The sequence below is a fragment of the Humulus lupulus genome, chromosome 6 (assembly GCF_963169125.1).
Source record: "Humulus lupulus chromosome 6, drHumLupu1.1, whole genome shotgun sequence".
Lineage (NCBI taxonomy): Eukaryota > Viridiplantae > Streptophyta > Magnoliopsida > Rosales > Cannabaceae > Humulus > Humulus lupulus.
Genome location: NC_084798.1, coordinates 29,304,071 through 29,326,179, shown reverse-complemented (window position 1 = coordinate 29,326,179; position 22,109 = coordinate 29,304,071). Strand labels below are relative to the sequence as shown.

The 22,109-nt window shown below is 33.1% G+C and overlaps 1 protein-coding gene and 1 pseudogene across 1 annotated transcript; both read right to left on the bottom strand.

Moving 5' to 3' along the window:
* Nucleotides 1-15,590: 15,590 nt before the first annotated feature.
* Nucleotides 15,591-18,720, bottom strand: LOC133781978 (7-deoxyloganetin glucosyltransferase-like; annotated as a pseudogene).
* Nucleotides 18,721-20,969: 2,249 nt separating this feature from the next.
* On the bottom strand, nt 20,970-22,083 carry LOC133784907 (7-deoxyloganetin glucosyltransferase-like). Its single transcript, XM_062224174.1, has 3 exons — nt 21,639-22,083; nt 21,425-21,476; nt 20,970-21,009 (listed from the first exon to the last, which is right to left on the bottom strand). Exons 1-3 carry the CDS (start codon nt 22,081-22,083, stop codon nt 20,970-20,972), a joined length of 537 nt encoding a protein of 178 aa, XP_062080158.1.
* Nucleotides 22,084-22,109: the final 26 nt, after the last annotated feature.

Sequence of the window (22,109 nt, the reverse complement as noted above, 5' to 3'; positions counted from 1 at the left end):
TTCGTCTGGTTCCTCTGAGAGAGAGATGGATTCTGCTATGGAGTGAAAACGGAGAAAATGGGAGAGACGGGTAACGTGGGAAGAGAGAGAAAGACGGGAATGAGGGAGGGGAAATGGGTTTTTCTTTGTCTTTTCCTTTTTCAATTAAGCGGGTTTGACAAAAAAAAAGAAAAAAATTAAGCGCCAATGAAATAATATACTCTCGCCAATGAACAGTGCATGCTGTATAGATTATGTAACTTTTTAATAGCGTTTTTTTAATAATGTCCAAATGCAATGCTATTAATGAAGCTTTTTCTTGTAGTGCCGAATCATCAAATTACGATGATTTGGACACATTTGTTAATGATCGTACAACAATATTGATAGCATTCAAATATTGGTGTTCAATATACGAACAATATCAAATATGTTAGTCCTCTTCAAAGAGTATCAAAGAGACAACGAAATTCTCATACTCAGTAGTCTAATTCAACCATCCTTCTATTCATTTTTTCTTAACATTTTAATTTTTTTTTTATAAATAGGACTCATATGTTGTTCGAGAGGATCTAATCTATGAAACAAACATACCAAGACTTTGTAGGGGTAAGGAATTAATATAAAATTAGTTAGTTTTTCAAATACATTCATTAAAACAATATGGACAAGTTCATTTTGTTTTCTAATTAGTCAATCTCATTAAAATAGGTCAATCGCATATGCACAACATTTAATAATGTAAATATAGGGTACTAAAACGATACTTTATAAAAATATACTGTACCAAATTGTTACCTACCCTTAATTAAATAATAAATTTTAATACGAAAGTTAAAAAATAAAACTAAGTTCACACATTTCTTCAATAGAACTAAATAAACGTGTATTGCACGTTGCTTTCTGCTAGTATATATTTAATGTCCTTGAGATTAGATTATTTGATATATATATATAAATATATTTTATATGAAAATAAGTATATGTATTAAAAAAGTTATGTGTTTTTTCTCAAAATAATGTTTTAAAAAGACTTTATAAACAAAAACATTAATGATATTTTAAAAAAATATATACAATATAAAGAGAGATTTAGTGATGTTGTTAGCGTCATTCTGCTTTATTATTACTTGTTATTTTATCAATTTAACTTATATTTTTTTAATATCCAAAATAATACTGTTATGAAGTATTTTGGTTTTCACTCTTTGTTGGTATCATACTTTGACTTACTCTTATTTTTTCTATTTTTAATATATTTTTAGTATGTTGTAGCTATTCTGATAATACATGATTAAATATATCATTAATTATTTAAAGGTTTTTTTTAATTTTTAAAATTATCATTTATTAATATTATTATACTTTTGTAAATATAAATGAAATTGATAATTGCAGCAAAGTGAAAATAATGCAAAACATATCTAGCTACTTCAATAATAAAAACAATTTACACTCAAACATTGAGATTAAATAGCTAGCCTCGAAATGTAGGCTCGTAAAGAGTAAGCTCGAGAATAACAATTGTTAGCAGTACACTTGTACAAATTGTCAAACGGTTCCAAATCTGTTATCAGCACTCGAGCATGACTTGCAGGCTCGAAAATACCAACCTTCTCCGAGGGATGAGTTCGATCGACTTAGTGAGTGAGGAGGAGGCAACAACTGAAATCATGATCTCGAAGTTTGGCTTGTCTCAAAAGCGCGTTAAAGCAACGTTCAAGCTCAACACTACAAGAAAAAAAGTTATTTGTGGCGATATATATTCGCCGCAAATAATCCTATTATTTGCGGTGAATAATGCTTTCCGCCGCAAATAAAAACAATATGAGTTAAGGGTAATATTAGCGGCCATATGACTTTATTTGCAGCGAATATTTTCGCCGCAAATAATGAAAAAAAGGTAAATAAAATTGGAGGGAAAATCTCGTGGTCATTTATTCAGCAAATATTTGCGGCAATATTATTATTATTTGCGGTGAATTATTTCGCTGCAAATAAGTTTAGGGTTTCTAAATGAGTTAATGAAACGACGTCGTGTGACTTATTTGCGGCAATTTTACTTGGTTATTTGCGGCGAATAGGTTCGCCGCAAATAATGGGTCACATAAACAGAACCGTCCCCCTTCTTCTTCCTCATTTATGCAATTTCCCTCTCTCTCTCTCTGTCCGATTGCCCCACGACCGCCCCCAGCTACCGCCCCCACCGTGGAGTGCCCCCACGACCGCCTCAGCCACCCACCCCACCACTGCCCCAGCCACCCACCCCACTTCTCTCTCTATATATACTATTTCTCTCTCGCTCTGTCCGAGTGCCCCACGACCGCCCCCAGCGGATATTTGGTATATTTTTTTAGTTTTTAAATTTTGTTTGATGTTTTTTTCTCTAACTCTCCATTTTCTCTGTATTGGCATAATCAGCACTACCCACAACCACCAGTAGCTCCGCCTATTGGGCAGAGGTTTTTTTTTTTTTTAAATTTCTTGTGTTTTTTTTTTGTTAATTGTTAATTTTAATTAAAATAAACAATATTAGTTATATTGTAATTAGGTTGTGAGAAATTTTTGTGGCAATAATATTTTAATGTTTTTAAATAATAAATATAATTAGAGTTGCAAAATGAAATAATGAATTAGATTATAAATTTTTGTTGTTGTTAAAGTTAGAACACATGTATAAGTTTTATTTGTTTATTGTTGATTTGAATGTTTTATATGTTAATTAGGTTTTTGTTAGTGCGTGTTAGATTATTTTTTTGTTTTTATATATGGTATGTAATATTATTGGCAAATGTATATTGTGATTATATCCTTGGACTGTTCTGTGACTGTTATTAACATGCTTTAAATTTTTGGATATGTTAGAATATAGTCGTTATGCTGCTGAAATTTTGGTAGGTTTAGAAAATTTAAAAATATAAATTAATTACTTTAATTTATAATTAATAAAATTGTAACAAAAAATAATATTAAGATTAAATTGTAGGTAATAAAAATTTGACTACAAAAAAATAATAATATACTTGCTACCCAAGCGAATCAAGTTTTCTATCTTGACGATCTGTTGAAAGGTCGAGGTTGGAAGGTGGTTCAAGATGTGAATCATAGACATGTTTGGGATATTCCGGAGGCTAATGAAGTCATCACTGATATTGATGTTGTCCATGTCGAAAACTCATCAAATTTCATCCTAACTGTCGATTTGGGAGAGCTGATTGTGCAACAGTCTAACGAACTAGCTCAACATGTTGACATTGTATCTCGTCCTTCTACTACTAATCAACAAGACCATGACAGTGGCGATGATGGTTTTATTAACGATGGTGATGAAGAAGGAGGACCAAATGATGAGGAAGATTTGCTTGAAGACATTAGTGATGACAATAGTGATAATTTGAATCCCATTAATGTAGCTTCAAGTATTGATGATAGTGATTACTCTATGTAGTAGAATTTTGTTTTCATATATATGTAACAAAACGTTATGTTTATAAATAATAATATGTCTCTTTTTATCAAACCAATGTGTATCTCACATTAACACTAACTAATTTTGTCATATTTCAATAAATGTTTTTGTTATAAAGATGCCAACAGATGTCGCACACTCTCATGGGGGAGATGCAGGAGGTGATCCTCCCCTTGATCCTACTAGGACCCCTTCATCTTGTCATTCAGGTAATGAAATTTAGTCTTTTTTAATTTTAAAATATTAAGTGATCGGTTTTTTTTATTATTTATCAATGTTTTTATTTATTTTTCTACAAATATATAATACAGCTCCGCGTAAAGGGCGTGGAGGAGGATTGGGTCAGGAACTCGAAAAGGCAAGGCCAAAGCTGGCAAACCAATTCCAATAACTTTTGACCCAGACACTTATAATTCATTGGGTAAGCATGGAACATGGTTCACACGTTTATTCGGGAACATCGTGACCAACAAATTACCACCATATTTTCCGAATTGGAAATCAGTGCCTGTTTAATACAAACAGTTACTTTATACCACCACTGTAAAGGTGAATAATTCAAATATATTTATAAATAATATATGTTTTGGAGGTACGCCGTTTTACTAATATTTTTTTATTTTAAAAATGTAGCATTATTTTGATATAGCAGGGCAGCTAGACTATGATCATCTTATTGAGGCAATAGATGATGATGCTGGCGTCAAATATCGTGATAGGAAAACACGTAGGAAGGCACACTTCAAGAAAGTTTATGGTAATGATAAAAACTTAGAGCGGGCCCTCAACAACCCCCACAGTGGTGTTAATGCTCAAGATTGGAGACAATTCATTGACGTATGGTTGGATGAGAAATCAATTAAACGAGCAGAAAAGAATCAGGCCAATAGGGAACTGATGAAGTATCCTTCTACTCATGGATCGAAGTCGTTCGTGGCGGCCCTTCATGATAGAGTAAGTAACAAAAAAAATATTCTTTATTAATAAATTATTTATCTAATAAGTTGTTTCTTTGTTTTCAGGCGAACTCGGAATCTAGGAATGTACTGGGTTACATTGAAAGTTGGAAGCAATTCCACATCCGCAAGGATAAAGAAGAATTTTTCAATGAGCAAGAGAAAACGAACTATGTAAGACTTATCTTATTGTTTGACCTTAAAACCACTAAGACAAGTTCTTTAGAAACTAGAGGCCTCTAGACGATTACTCAAGTGGGTAGTGGAACTATGACAGTTTGATATCACTTATCATTTGAGGATGGCAATAAAAGGACAATCATAGTCAAAGACACTAACCTTGAAGACCCTTCCTACCAATCAGAGAATGGTGATACCGAGAAGGAAAGAGATACTCCTGTATGGAAGCTATATGTTGATGGAGCATCCAATGAACACAACTCGGGTGCAAGAATCATAGTGATCACTCCAGAGAATCACTGAATCCATTGTGCTCTCAGATTTGGATTCAACGCTTCAAACAACGGGCTGAGTATGAGACATTATTAGCAGGATTATGCTTGTCTCGGGATGTGCTTGCACAATCCCTGGAGATATTCAGTGATTCCCACCTAGTAGTGTACCAGGTACTGGGAGAGTATCAAGCCAAGGGACCTAGGATGGTGCAGTACCTAAACAAGGTGAAGGACTTATTGGCGCAGTTCAAGAAATATTAAATTATACAAGTCTCGAGGGAGCAGAATGCCAATGCTGATGCCTTAGCCAAGCTTGCCAGTGCCAAAGATGCGGACACCTTAAATGTTGTTCTCGTCGAATACTTGGCGAAAAGAAGCATAGCCAAGCAGGAGGCAAATGTATTATTTTCGAATGATCAATGTAACAGCCATGGTGCTTCAATGAATGAATGAATTTAATTTCTTAAGTTTCACTTAATTCTTTAAATTTATTTCAACGAGAGACTGGTCACTTTAGACCTGTCAACCTCATCAGATCACGTTCGATTTTTGTCCTTAAGAGACCTATCCACCCATATGATCCAAAAGAGAGACATGTCCTGCCAAAATTATTGGATCATTTTCGATTTTGGTCCTTGTAGTCTACTGTGATGCGTTGAAGCAAGGATTGGGTTGTGTGTTGATGCAGAATGATAAGGTGATAGCCTACGCCTCAAGGCAAATGTAGTTGCTGATGCGCTAAGTAGGAAGAATTACAGAAGTTTAGCAGAGTTAGCTGGAATAGAAAAGTCGCTACAGCAGGAGCTGATCAATGCCGAAATAGAAGTAGTCATTGGTAAATTGGCTAACTTGTCCATCCAGTCAAGCCTATTAGGAGATATACGGATTGGGCAAGGACATGATGACACATTAGTAGCACATATGGATGCAGTTAGAGAAAGGAAGGCCACAGATTTCCCAATATCTAGTTAGGGGTTATTAAGATACAAGGATCGGGTATGCATGCCAAATGATCAAGGGATTAAGATGAAGACTTTAGAAGAAGCGCACAACACCCCATACTTAGTTTACCCAGGGTCGACCAAGATGACTCATGACCTTAAAGTGTTATATTGGTGGCCAGGAATGAAGAAAGATATAGCGGAGTATGTGTCTAAATGCTTGGTATGCCAGCAAGTGAAAGCAAAACATCAGCAGCCTACAGGCTTATTGCAACCACTTAGCATTCCAGAATGGAAATGGGATGATATAGCCTTAGATTTCGTGATGGGTTTTCGGCTTGGATAGTAATAGATAGATTAACCAAGTCAGTTCATTTCTTGTCTGTTAAGACTTTGTACACAGCAGATCAATACGCAGACGTTTAAGTCCAAGAAATAGTAAGACTGCATAGAATCTCTAAGACAATAGTATTCAATAGAGGGTCGGTGTTTACATCGAGATCTTGGAGTAAGTATTTGCCGCTGATAGAATTCTCCTACAACAATAGCTATCAGTCAACAATTAGGATGGCACTTACAAGCTACTTTATAGAAGAAGGGTCGATCGTCGTTGCATTAGGACGAGGTAGGAGAAAGGCAACTACTTGGACCTGAAGCTGTTAGAGGAGCTCAAGATGTAGTATTGCTGATTAGAAAGTGTATGCTCGCTGCTCAAAGCCGTTAGAAAAGTTATGCGGATGCCAAGCAACGTGATGTAGAATTCAAAGTCGGAGATCAAGTCTTCTTAAGGATATCTCCTATGAAAGGTGTGAAACGGTTCGGGAAGAAAGGCAAGCTTAATCCCATGTTTATAGGTCCTTTTGAGATATTGGAAAAAGTAGGAGCAATTGCATATAGATTAGCCCTACTGCCAGCTCTAGCAGATAGTCACAATGTATTCCACATCTCGATGCTGCGTTGATATGTGTCAGACCCATCTCACGTCCTCAAATATGATATGATAGCACTCCAGAAAGACTTGAGTTACGAGGAACGACTGACTAGCATAAGAAGTAGTAGTAGTAGTAGTAGTAGTAGCAGCAGCAGCAACAGTAGTAGTAGGAGCAACAGCAGTAGCAAGAGCAGCAGTAGCAGCAGTAGTAGTAGCAGGAGTAGCAGTAGCAGCAGCAGTAGTAGTAGCAGTAGTAGCAGTAGCAGTAGTAGCAGTAGTAGCAGGAGGACCAACAGGAGCAGGAGGAGCAGTAGCAACAGTAGCAGTAGCAGTAGCAGCAGCAGCAGGAGCAGGAGGAGTAGCAGTAGCAGTAGCAGTAGCAGTAGTAGTAGCAGCAGTGGTAGCAGTAGCAGCAGCAGCAGCAGCAGCAGCAGCAGCAGTAGTAGTAGTAGTAATATTAGTTTGTAGTATGTTAGATTCCGTGGATTTTGGTTCGGGACTTAGTTGGAAACTCATAGTAATAGTTATGAATTTTATAAGTTTAACCTATAGTTTAAGAATATTAATTATAACATAAGATTTGATCAATATTGCTGGACCTAGATGTATTATTTATTATAACCTAAGGTTTAGATAGAGTCAATAAGAATATGATACTTGTTATAAGCATGATTATTAGGGAATTAGAGTTTGTTATTTTATGGTTAGTTAATAAATTTGTGGATTAGGTTGTTATTTAGATAATTAAATAGATTTTCCCGTAACTTTAAGATACTATAACTTCCGACCTATTTTTGACCTAGTTATATTATGAATTTCGAAAAATAGTATTTCTAGAAAGTTGTAGATAATTGAATTATCTTTCTAACGATATAAATATGGTCTAAATCAAAGTCCTACAGCTCCAGTTATGTTGATTTTACTATAGGTGAGTTTAGAGTTACGAGATTTAGGAAGTTAGAATTTAGGATTCTATTTTTTTTATTTTTAATTTTTTAAAACAAGTTTTGACTTCTTAGACCTACATCTGAACGATTTGACCAAGTCCTAAGCCTTTGACTGAAGAATATTCAAGTATTTTCAATTAAATTCATTATTTTTATTCAAAGCCAAAAAGAAGATTTTTAGTCATAGAACTCTATAAATAGGATTTAGAACCCAGCCCTTCTCCTCACTCTTCAGCTGTGATCAGACTCCAAGGTGTTAGTGCTACCATAGAGTGATAAACACTTGGGTTGGGAAAAAACTTTGTCATTCTTAAGCTTTATAAAATACTTGGGAAGTGATGTTTAGTGTATTTCGGTATTGGAGTTAGACCAATCCATAAGGTCAACTAACGTACTCCTATTCTTTAAGTCCAATTCTTTAAAACTCTTTATTTTTCTTTAGTTCCTTTTATTCAGATCCTAACTTTCGTCATTGGTTCTTGATTGGTAAGTTTCTTCTTGATGGTTTAGTTTCCACATTCATTCTTTATTCTATAGAAATACTCACCATTTGTATTGTTGGTTTTAGGAGTGTTCCAAATCTCGTCCTTGTTCTCATATCCCAGTGTTGGTAAGGAAAATAGGATAGATTTTATGTGCTTATATGTTATGTTATGTTATATGTTTATGCTATGATATGTATATGTATGATATGTTTTAGTTCTTGGGTATATGTTTTGTTTAGATAACAAGCATATAGTTTGTTTAGATAACACATAACTTGTTCAGATAACAAGTCCCAATAGTATATTCCTTGGGCATATGGTTTATTTAGATAACAAGCCCCATAAATTTATATGACTTGTTTAGATAACTAGCCCTGCATAATTATGGGCATATGATTGCCTAGCTAGCAAGCCCCAAGATGTATGATGACCATTGTAATAGATGTTTTTGTAGCCATATGTTTTATAGTGTATGCTTATGATATACGATATATGTTTTAGATAGTCTTATGTTCTTTTATAGTATTTGATGTAGTCTTATGTTTACGATATATGCTTTGTTTTTAGTAGATTTTCCTTGCTGGGCATTAGGCTCATTCCTTTATTTTAGTGTGATGCAGGAAAATGATTATGGAGGCAGAAGGGTTCTTGGTAGCATGGCATGTGTGTTGAGGATGAATGGAATTGATGGGCTGTATGTCGATCGAGGATGATGTTTATTTTAATCTTTTGAAATAGGTCTCTTTTGTAATTCCGCATTCAGTTTTTTTGAACTTGTTTTTAGAGATGTGTTTTATATTTTGTAAACAATGGGATCCGATACCATATCACATTTTATTTTACATTTTTAATAAAGATATGCTATTTCTTATATTTTGGGTTTTCAATAAAGGCATGTTATTTCTTATGATTGTATCGAAATAGTAGCCATGTCTAGTAGTTTTAATGGTCCAAGGTCTTAGAATAGTTGGGTCATTGCACTATGAAATACTGGTCCAGGGGTAGGACGGCCCCAGCCTTTAGATGTTCATCACTCTAGGCCGCGTAGTCGTCCTGGAAAGGGGCGCATCTCCGTTCACCCTCAAACGCAGGTCTGGCTAGGAGACCGCCAGCTCCCATCTCGATATTGTGACTTAGCAGGATTTTGTTCACCTTCCTTTGAGTCCTGATCTTCGAGATTATGCGCTCGGCCTTGAAGAACACATTAAGGTCGACCTGAATCTCTCTCTCCACAACCGGACCGAAGTGTGGGAAGGGAGAGTCAGAGGCGACCTATTTTCCCTCGTTCTTGCGTTGGGAAGATGAGCTCACGTAGTTCTTCTTTGGAGGTGCCATTAGATTGCCTGACGATAAAGCGGCCTAGTTAATAGGCGACCTAAAATGATCTATAACTATGTCGCGAGGGTACAGACGAAATGAGTTATTTTAAGTACAAGCTAAAGCTGGTCTTAGCCCTATCGCGTGATGCCACGTGACATCCTAGATTATGCGCCTCTGTTTCTATACAGTCCCCTGATATTTAGGGATCCGTGTGTCAGAATTGCAGGCCACTACTTTCCTTGGAAAGCGGTTTAGGGCAAAACTGCCCAAGAAAGCGTAACCCCTAAGCAATCTGGTTTTAAACCTAAAAACCCTTCGGTTTATTTATCCCAAATGGGTATCCTTTAAACTAATTTACCCAGATATATCCACAAATTTCCCCTGTTTTATGAGCATCTTATTTTAGTGACATGTATGGATTCACCCAATAAACCAAGACCTAAACCCTACGAACATTTGGAAATAGTCTAATGGTAACCACAACGAGTGTTGTGGATGAACAAGGTTATGAACATGGTTAAGAATAGAAATTTCTAAAAAAAAAGGAGAAACTTTTTAAATAAAGGGACGAAATACTTATAGGAAATGTGTGTTCGACGTTTCGAAGATGCATGTTCTGGTCACGAAAAGCTTCTGAATGTTGGGACACAAAGAGCAGTTTTGCGATTTATGGGGAAGAAGATTGAAGTTTAAAGAATCTTGAAAAGGGTAAATTTTTGAATGCAAAGGTGGTAAGGCCTTAGACTGATCACTCTATCTATACGTAAACCGTGGAAATCGATCTGGACCATTCATTGGTGTTAATTCGAGATCCAAGGGCCAAGGTTAAGCAGACCACATGGTGGCAAAAAGTTGACAAGACAATTATTGCAGTCCTTGAAACCTGAACAAACGCCAATTACAGAAAGCCACATGTCTAGTACTTGAGTGGAAAACAGGCATGGTTTTATGTAGCAGAAGTTTAAAAGCCCCTACCGTGTAGGTCAGAAAATGATGATGTCATACACGAGTAGGAGCTTGGGGGGCAAATGTTGTATCCTAACCTTAGCATGAGTTCATTTACTCAGCTCGGGTATAGCTGGTAGATAAATACACGGAAGAATAGCCTCATAGAATATGTGCTTACTATTCATATGGACAGCTCGAGATTCATATAAATCAGATATGATGTTAGGCGTCCTGATCTTGTCATGAACTAAGAACAGGACGACTGTCAAGCACGAGCTGAGGATCAGATAAGTACTGATGCACGAGTTTGGAGGGCATATCCAGCTCGGGGTTATTAAACTATAATGCGTATTCTGGAATCCCCAAGGATCTGGATTTGCTGCTTCTTTATGACCAGCCTATAATATTTATTGTTCGAGATAGCCGGACATATTTATTATAATTTATTCTGTTATCAAATCATATCCCCACATAAATGGGAAATATTTGTATTAAATGTAAATATTATGTAAATGCGTGATTGACTCATGCGGTTACCCAAACCTGTTCATGAAATTCCCCTATAAATATTGGGAATATTGGATAGGAAAAGGGGACCATATTCTGTATTACCGAAACTCTGCCAAAATAGAGAGAAAAACAGTAATAAAAGTGACTCGTGGACTAGGTGGATTGTAACCACTTAACTACATAAAAATTATGTGTTCTTGAGTGAATTCTTTATTTTTTATTACGGTTTATCATTAAGCACTAATCTTCATTTCTAATTTCTTAATACACTGTTGGCGAAAAATCGCGTCAACAATACTTACAATATTTAATCCAAAGATTCCATATAACTTTGTTTTACTACGAATTATTTAAATTCATAATGCTAGTAATGCGTATTAGCGTCGACTCATTATGGGCGAATTTTTAGGGACGACATGTCACCCCTAATGTCATTAGGGACGACTTCGGGGGTTATTCGGGGTGACAGATGGTCTTATTTGTTGTAGTAAGACTCCTTGTTTTATGAAATAGTAAAAAAAAAAAAAAAGAATCTTGCACTAGAATTTAGTCAACATATTTTTAAATGTGGGCTAAATACCCCAAGTTTAATCTTAATTAATGAATTATTAATATGAATATTTAACAAAATTAAAATTTTAAATTAAGTAAAAACTTATTTTTAGTAATTAATAATACAAAACTAAATTCAAATTCAAACTCAAACCTAAACCCTAACCTTTCATATTGGAATCCAAATCCAAAACTTTAATACCATTTCAAGTCAAATTCAAATTCAGGCTTTAATTTTATTATCAGGTCAGATTTATAAAATGCCATTGCACTTTATATTAGGAACTTTTTTTAAAAAAATACATGCAATTTATATAAAAAAAAATTGAAAAATACGGTTGAGAAAAGTATTTATGGAAATATTTTTTTTCTTTTTACAAAAATATTCATTGAGAAATACAGGGTCTTATTGGTTCGCGATTAGAAAACTGTATTTTTGAAAAGTGAGATTCTAAAATGAAAATCTGAATTTAGTGACTAAAATCATGTTTCTGAAAATGTGATTGGTTCAATGTCAGTAAACTGTTTTTGAGTTTTAAAAAAATGAATCTGTGATTGGTGTTAAATTTGAAAATATAACATAAACTGAATATGTGATTGGAACAGCTGAATTTGAATATTATTTTAATTTTATATATTTTATATACATAGGTTGTATAATATTAAAATTTGATTTATCAATAGATTTAATTAAGTAAAATTTAATTATATTGATAAATTAAAATTTAATAATAATTATTTATTAAATTTATAACAATATTGCATTGTCATCTATAAAAATACCAGCACAACTTATTTTTGAATTGTGTATAAATGTCATAAAATGTTCCATAAACACCTTATTACTAGTGGGAACATACTCAAGTCATAAAAATTGGCAAAAAATAAAAATAAAAATAAATACAAGCAATGATACAAAGGATAAGAGTAGAGAGAACAAACAAATCCTGATTTTGATTTTAAGATTTTGGAGAAAAAAATCACAAAACAGAGAAAATGCAAAATTGTTGTTTTCTAAATTACAACACAAAATTAGAATTCTGATTAGGATATAGTTTTAAAAAACAATTTACCAATCAAATATTTTGGTAGATCCCACAAATTTTAAGTTTTCAAAATTATAAAATCATTTCCAATTCCTCTACCAATCACACAATATCTACGTAACCAATATTTGCAAAAAAGAAAAAAACACTAACAAAAGGGCATTTTTATAAACAATATTTATAGACTGATTGATAACTAAAAAAAGTACATTTTTGCAACAATGATTTAAAGAACTATTTTCGTGATTAAAAAAAAATACAATTTTTAACTAATATTTATAGAAATAATTTGTAAATTTAGTTAAACATTTTTGTAACTTCACTTTACAAAAAATGGTAGATTGCATATAACAACTAGCTTAGTAATGAAAGTTTATATATATATATAAAAAAGAATTATATTGCTTTAGTTTGTATTGAAGTAAAATGAAGCAAACATAGGTCTTTTTTTAAGGGAAAATACTAGTTTGGCCCATGTGTTTTGCCCGAATATTTGATCGCTACATATATTTTGTTAAATGACAAAACGGATTTTGTGTTTTGCAAAATTGAACAAAATGATACCTGAGCCCGATTTTGGTCAAACAATTTTTCAATATGTGTAAAATACCCTCAAATTTTTGAATTAATGAATTTTTTAAATAATTAAAAATAGATTTTAAAATAAAAAAATGAAAAAAAACATATATTTAATTTTTCTTTTTTTTTCTCTCTCATCTCTCATCTCTCATCTCTCTACTCTTCCATTTCTTTCCCAATCTTCTCCTTCTCCCCTCTTCTTCTTCTTCTTCTTCTCATTTAAGTTTTCCAAACCTGTCCCAACTTGGCCAACTCTGTCCCCGACTTGCTAATCCTAAACCTATTCTCCTTTTTCTCCAACACCGTTTGTTCCGACTACTTCGATAAGGGAAAGGGATTTTACAAGGTTTACTTTGATGTGTTCAATAAGCTATACATCGATGAGATTAGGTTCGTCACTAGGCTAGGGTTGAGTTCGAATTTGGTGCGAGAGGCTCCAGCCATGGGGAATTTGGATTCTCTGTATGCTCAGGTGACAACGTTTTATGGGTATTGGTTAGGGTTTTCGACGGTGATGGATTTTTGCTTGGTTGATCAATATGATGCCAAGCACTAGTTCTGCAATAAGCTATAACCACCCTTACAAGAATGGTGAGCGTCTAATTCAAAGAGTCCCTGATATTGAGCAAATTCGATCAAAGGTACATCCTAGAACTCTTAGCGTTCGTTCTGAATTGAGCTGGAATAGTCGAAGAGTGTTACTTCAAAGTATTGCCCTGAAAAACTCTTCACAAAGTAAATCGAGTAAGATGAATGGAATGAAGTTTCTTGCTAGTTTGGGCTGTAAATGTTCTTGTTCAAACAAAAACTCTGTTGATACTAAAGACGTTGGTGAAATCAGCTTTAGTAAGAGTGGAACTAGCATTAATTAATCCCACTTATATATGGAGCTACCATTCGAAAACCCAACTCGAGTTCCTCTGTTAGACCGAGTATGGGGCTTGATGACACCATTAACCAAATGGACAGAACACCCAGAATTGAAAAGGCGGGATCTGCTTTTCCCAGCCGAGAAAGTTCTTCCAGCTTTCGAAGCACAAAATCCCCGTCTAGGTTAATGAGAAATGTTCCTCAGGTGCAGAGCCGGAGTGGGCTAGAATTGCTGAGGAGGACGAAGATGAGGATGAAGTGGATCAAAAAGGTTTTGAAGAATTAGACGAGAAATAGAAGAAGACCGAGGGAGAGGAATTGTATTGTATGATGTGCAGGAAGAAGTTTAAGAGTGAGAAACAATGGAAGAATCATGAGCAATCGAAGAAACATCACGACAAGGTTGTTGAGTTTAGGGATTCCATTGAGGATGAAGACATTGTAGAGGTTGAAGGTGGGGAGGAGAAGATCGGGAAGGAAGTGGAAGAGAAGAGAAGAGGGATGAGAGAGAAAAGAAAAGGAAAATTAAATATATGTTTTTTTTTTCATTTTTTATTATTTAAAAATCTATATTTAATTATTTAATAAATTCATTAATTAAAAACTTTGAAAGTATTTTAGTCTATGTTAAAAAATTATTTGACTGAAATTGGGCTCAGGGTATTATTTTGTTCTATTTTGTAAATATACAATGTTCATTTTGTCATTTAACAAAATATATAAACCGATCGAGTATTCGGGCAAAATTCAAGGGCCAAACTAATATTTTTTTCCTTTTTTAAATAGCTAAATTGGCATCTAATTAAGAAAGAACTATAATAAAAAAAATTAAAAAAATGGTAGAAAAAAAAAAATCAAGTATGATCACTAGTTCCTTCTATCATATATATGACGAAAATAGGACTTGAAGCCAATTTTGATAAAAAAAAAATGATATGACAAAAATACCCTTACATTTTATTATACATTATTGAGTTTTAAATTATATTAAATTAGTGTTGCATTATATCTCCCTCTTCTTATGTTCTCTATCCCCTGGAGCCTAGAGGTATACCTCTCAAGGTACTCCTTTGCAGGCGGAGGCTTCCCAAATTTTATAAAAGTACCATTTTTTTACATAAATATTATAAAAATATATCAAATTTTTTCTTGGGCCCCAATACTTGAGGGCTGGCTTTTTTCTTCTCCACGTGTCTCACCACTGTAGCTACCACATTATCTAAAATTGTAATTTTATTTATTTATTTTCTACCAATTAATTAATTCTTATTATAAGTGAAGTGGCCATTTATAAAGGGTAGACGTAAAAGGTATATCTAAAAAAATAAGGAGAAAAAATTTAAATCCGTCTCTACTTTTGTGGCAAATTTCTTTTTTCCCTTGTATTATACTATTATTACTCATAGACGTCCTTTGTAGTGATTTCATGCTTATGTTTTTAATTCCCACAATTAATGGAAAACAACTCATACCTTGTCATATTCTAAAAATAAATAAGTTATTGGATCACTAAGAGATAAGATCTTTACGTACTATATATTTATATAAATGGCAAACGTATTAGGGATGTGTGTTTTAATTGAGTTGGTAGCTCACCAACACTTTATTGATGATTGATCATGTAACCAATCACAGTACTTTAATACGAGACCACATACAGACAGCTGCACCAAATTAATTTAGGGTTTTGAAAGTGGTGCCAGCAAAACCTCTTGGATCATCTTATCTAAATTCACCAAAGAAGAACCACCAGGCTCCGTGACTTCCTCGGCGATTCTCTTCCACTCCATGGCCTTTTCCCTCATTTCCTTTCCCTTCTCTCCATCTATCAACTCCCTCACAAGCTTTTCCACTTCGTCTCTCTTCACATCCGTATCTATTGCCATTCCAACCCCCAAATCAGAACACAAGAACCAACAATTAGTTTGTTGCTCAGCAAAGAAAGGCCAACCAATGATTGGCACCCCGGCGCTCAAGCTTTCGAGGGTCGAGTTCCATCCACAATGCGACAGGAAACCTCCGATTGCAGGGTGGTTCAGAACCTCTTCTTGTGGGCACCAACTGCTAATCATACATCTCTCTTTTGTCTCTTCCACGAACTCAGTTGGGATAATCGCGGAGTTCCCATCGATGATGTCCGGCCTTATAATCCAAATAAAGGGTTTCTCACTATTGGCCAAACCCCAAGCAAACTCAACCAGTTGTTGAGGGGTCATGGGGGTGATGCTGCCAAAGTTGACATAAATCACTGACTTGGTATCCTTTGAATTCAACCATTCTAGGCATTCGAGCTCTTCTTTCCACAAATTAGATTTGATGGAGGACAAACTTTTTGGTTGAGTTTTTTGGACAAGTAGGTGGATGGGGCCTGCAGTGTAAATTTGACGTGGGATCATGGGCGAGAGAGCTTCCAACACTTTGTGCTCTAATGGGTGGAAACTGTTGAAGAGTATGGCAGAAGCATTCGCAGATGCGTCAACTTCTCTCATAATGAAGTTGAACATAGTGTCATTTCGATCTGTGATACGTAAGAGAGTTGGGAGATCCTTCAGTCGAATGTTTTTCATTCCCGGAATCCAATCTAAAGTTGTGTCTAAATACCCATTTGTGAAGTAGCTCTCATCTGTAAAATTATTTCTTTAAAACATTTGTTATCATAATTATGATTAAGTGAATGAATGACATGCTTTTAATTTTTTAATTTAGAGAAGTATAAAACGATAAACTACAAAAATTAAATCATGTGGAGTCAATAATAAAGTCAAAATCCTAAAAAAATATAGGAATTAATTTTTTGTACAGCTATAAAAGTACGTTCATGACTAAAATCTTCTCTATACTTATGAACGGCAACCAAGAACAAAATGTTTTATCTAAGACAAAGTGCAGCTGCAACATGTTCATGATATATATAAGGGGTCATTATCATCTATGTAAATATTGTCCTATATATTAGGCAAAAAAAATAATATGTGATATATTTGGCAATATTTTTAGTACTATATTCTACTACACAATTGTAAAATCTGATGTAAAAATTAATCTTTGGTTAATGTTTGTACGATATTTTATTACTATAGTTAAAAATAATAATAAAATAAAAAAGTAAAAAAAATCTAGCCTTTAATGTTGATATATAAAGATAATATTATAATAATAAAAATAACAAAAAAATATAACATTTATAGTGATACAAAATATATATTATTTATATATTATTTATATTCTGTGTTAAATTTGACACAACTTTAGAAATACTCTTAATTAGTATAAATGGTAATGTCATTTATGCTCAAGGAGAAATATCATTATCAAGCCGAGCACTGCCATATACCTGAACCACAAAAATACAAATGGAAGATATTTACACATAACAGTTACAGTACAGAAGAAAGTTTATTAAAAAAAATTTGAGGGACATAAGAAAGTTTATTGACAAAAGAAAAATCATATATTTAGTACCATTTATACACTTACTTCATACCTTAGTGACCATACTTATTTAGAAGAAAATGATTCACACCTTCCTGTATATAATAGTATTCATGATAACAATTTTCCAAGTAAAAAATAAAAAACAATTGTTTCTAGTTATAGCTAGGTAAATAATTCGACAAAACACTCGTATAATAATAATAATAATAATAAAGATAGTTGCATGAAAACAAAGAGTACTGAGATGCCAATAATTCAGTCCAACAGCACTAAAATTTAATATATTGTATATCAAAGCATCGGTAGTAGTTATAATACTAACCAATCACAGCACACTTGAATCTTGAAAGCATACAAACAAAACCCATAATATCCTATTTAAACCTAAAATAAATTCCCCAATTTTTTATTCTCTCCATGTCTTATCAATTATTGTAAAACATATCATCTATTTATAGTATTAATATAATTAAAAAAAGAAAAAGTTATAAATAATTTAAATATATATTAAATAAATAAATAAAGTGTCTTAAACTAATTAGTGGAATATGGAGGAAATTGAAGATAGCAGATTTTTTTTCAAAATAAATAGCTGTAGATCAAGCAATACTAAAGAAAAACAACAAATTAATAATATAATAATAAAAAAAGAAATGAAAATTCAACTCCATCCAATAATTGGTTGCATTAGATCTGCGACTAAAAATAAATGAGATGATGTATAATTTTTACCTTTAAATGGAATAATGCCTTTTTCAAGAAGTTGCCGGTACTGTAGAAATCCCATGAAGCCGCAGGCACCAAAAGGATAAAAGAGAGTGACAGGTATACCAAATTCTTCGGCAGCCTTGATAGTAAACGACATACAGCCATCCGAAACAACACAGCTCACCGGCGGAACACCGCGGCGGAACACCGCCGGAACGGTTGTCGTTTAGCTCGGTGATAAGCTTCCGAAAGGGGTCCAAGCAGAACTTTGGAAGGCTTCCACAGAGAGAGGGGATGTCCTGCGTGGCATCGGCTTTGTTCTCCGCCGGAGGAAGGCCGTCCGGGATCGATTCGAAGCGAAAATCAGGCAAGCCGTCGAGGGAGTTAGGGCCTCTGGATTTGAGGATACGGCTGTGGTTGAAGTGGGTGTTGACGAAGGTTATGTGGAAGCCTCTCTGGTGTAGAAGCTTGGCCAGTTTCATCGTAGGGTTTATATGGCCTTGCTCTGGGAATGGGATGCACACTGCATGTGGCTTAGACATATTTGCCTTTACTTGAAATCCTTTGATGTGTTACTTAAATTATATACTTATTATGTGTGCTAGTCAACAAGTAAAGGGTTTCCTCTCTATGGTGTATATATATATAAAATGTGCTGGGGATCATGAGTAGTATACATTCGGCATAGACTAAAAATAATTTTATAAAGGGAATATAATACTTATATGTAATTTCAAATTATATATATTTGGCTTTTGGACTCAAATTTAAAGAATATAATTTTATTAATTAAATTCAAATTTAATTACTTAATTATATATAATTGATGATAATTTAATTATATTGATAAAATTTAACTAAATATTTATGATTTCAAATGGTAAAATAAATGGTAAAAATTATTAAAAACATAAAATGATAAGAATGTATTTAAAATACATATATCAAATAAATATTTATCAAATATAAATATATTTGTAAAATGATCACGTGAAAAAATCCTTTATTTTATAATAATCACCAAGGGATTAATAATTAATAGAAAGAAATCATGAGAATGAGTGCTTACTGCTACCAGATATGCGGGGCGCATAGAAAATAATGTGGGATCACCACTAGAAATATTTATATATTTATATTTGTCAAAGCCTAACATTATTTTCAACAAGGTCATCAATTTTCCGAGTTAGATCGTTCATTTTTTACTCCATCAGCAAGAGACGAGGGAACATTTCTATACTACCGTACCATTACTCATATAGGCAATTATTTTGGTTTTATGTCCAAGTAAAAACCTATTTTCAGCTACCAAATACCTACTCACGGCTAACTATATGTATATAGTATAAAAGGGAGTTATTTAGTCTCTAGGTTATCTTTGAGGTGTGACATCCCTCAAATAACACAATGAATAATTTAGTGTAGCAAACAGTAGTTTTTGTTGCTTTTTACATAGAAAAATCGGTTTTGTGACGTAAAAGTAATACTTTTTTAATTGTACAGTGAATATATTTGTTTTTTGTTATTTGGTTTAATTGTTTAGTAGGGCAAGATTGCAATAACACATATTTATTGATATTTCTGATATGTGTCTATGAGAAATAAAAATGTATTTTGTTTGAAGCATATTGTATTGAGTTATTAATTAAAATTATTTATGAGTGACGCATTTTTTAATTTTTATGACAAAGCACATGTCACTGTTAACACTTGATCGTTACATATATATATATCTTTTCTATATAAAAAATGTGTAGATAATGATAATTTTTTGTTTTAACGGAGTTATTTTAAAATTTCATCATTTTTAACAGATTTAAGTAAACTAGCGTTAACTTTAACGATTTTATTTTAATTGAATTAAAAACATGATAAGCGTGAACACAAATTTTTGGATTAACAGAGTTATTTTAAGATTTTGGCAATTTTAACAGATTTTAATAAACTAATGTTAACTTTAACAGTTTTATTTTAATTGAATAAAAAACAAACTAAACGTGTAGGCATTTTTTTTTGAGTTAATGTGCTTAAATGCTATTATTTAAGTTAACGAGATAATCATCTATTAACCAATTAGAAAAAATCTTGAACTGAATATTTTTATTTAGAATTTCAAACTTTAACGCTTTTATTTAAAATGTGGAGTCAATAATAAATTCAAAAACCTAAAAAAAATATTGGGAATTAATTTTTTGTACAGCTATTAAAGTACGTTCATGACTAAAATCTTCTCTATACTTATGCACGGCAACCAAGAACAAAATGTTTTATCTAAGACAAAGTGCAGCTGCAACTTGTTCATGATATATATAAGGGGTCATTATCATCTATGTAAATATTGTCCTATATATAAGGCAAAAAAAAAAGTGATATATTTGGCAATATTTTTAGCACTATATTCTACTACACAATTGTCAAAAATTAATCTTTGGTTAATGCTCGTATGATATTTTATTGAAATATACAAAAAGTAATAATTTTTATTTATATTTTATTACTATAGTTAAAAATAATAATAAAATAAAAAAATAAAAAAAATTAACATTTAATGTTGATATATAAAGATAATATTAATAATAAAAATAACAAAAAAGTAAATAAAAAAATATAATATTTATGGTGATGCAAAATATACATTATTTATATTCTGTGTCAAATTTGGCATAATATTTAGTATATTTCAAATTTGACCAAATTTTTGACACACTATTGAAGCAAGTTTTTTTGTAATATAAACTATATTTTAGCACCATGTTACTTATTTGACACATTATGTCACTAATTTGTCACTCTATTAGAAATACTCTTAATTAGTATAAACGGTGATGTCATATATACTCACGGAGAAATATCATTATCAAGCCGAGCACTGCCATACCTGTACCACAAAAATACAAATGGAAGATATTTACACATAACAGTTACAGTACAGAAGAAAGTTTATTTAATTTTTTTTGAGGGCACATAAGAAAGTTTATTGACAAAAGAAAATTCATATATTGAGTACCATTTATACATTTACTTCATACCTTAGTTACCATACTTATTTAGAAGAAAATGATTCACACCTACCTGTATATAATAGTATTCATGATAACAATTTTCCAAGTAAAAAATAAAAAACAATTGTTTCTAGTTATAGGTAAATAATTCGACAAAACACTCGTATAATAATAATAATAATAAAGAGTTGCATGAAAACAAAGAGTACTGAGATGCCAATAATTCAGTCCAACAGCACAAAAATTTAATATATTGTATAACACAGCATTGGTAGTAGTTATAATACTAACCAATCGGAGCACACTTGAATCTTGAAGGCATACAAACAAAACCCACAATATCCTATTTAAAACTAAAATAAATAGCTGTAGATCTAGTAGTACTAAAGAAAAACAACAAATTAATAAATAATAATTAAAAAAGAAATGAAAATTCAACTCCATCCAATAATTGGTTGCATTAGATATGCGACTAAAAATAAATGAGATGTTGTATAATTTTTACCTTTAAATGGAATAATGCCTTTTTCAAGAAGTTGCCGGTACTGTAGAAATCCCATGAAGCCGCAGGCACCAAAAGGATAAAAGAGAGTGACAGGTATACCAAATTCTTCGGCAGCCTTGATAGTAAACGACATACAGCCATCTGAAACAATACAGCTCACCGGCGGAACACCGCCGGAGCGGTTGTCGTTTAGGTCGGTGATAAGCTTCCGAAAGGGGTCCAAGCAGAACTTTGGAAGGCTTCCACAGAGAGAGGGGATGTCCTGCGTGGCATCGGCTTTGTTCTCCGCCGGAGAAACGCCGTTCGGGATCGATTCGAAGCGAAAATCAGGCAAGTCGTCGAGGGAGTTAGGGCCTCTAGATTTGAGGATACGGCTATGGTTGAAGTGGGTGTTGACGAAGGTTATGTGGAAGCCTCTCTGGTGTAGAAGCTTGGCCAGTTTCATCATAGGGTTTATATGGCCTTGCTCTG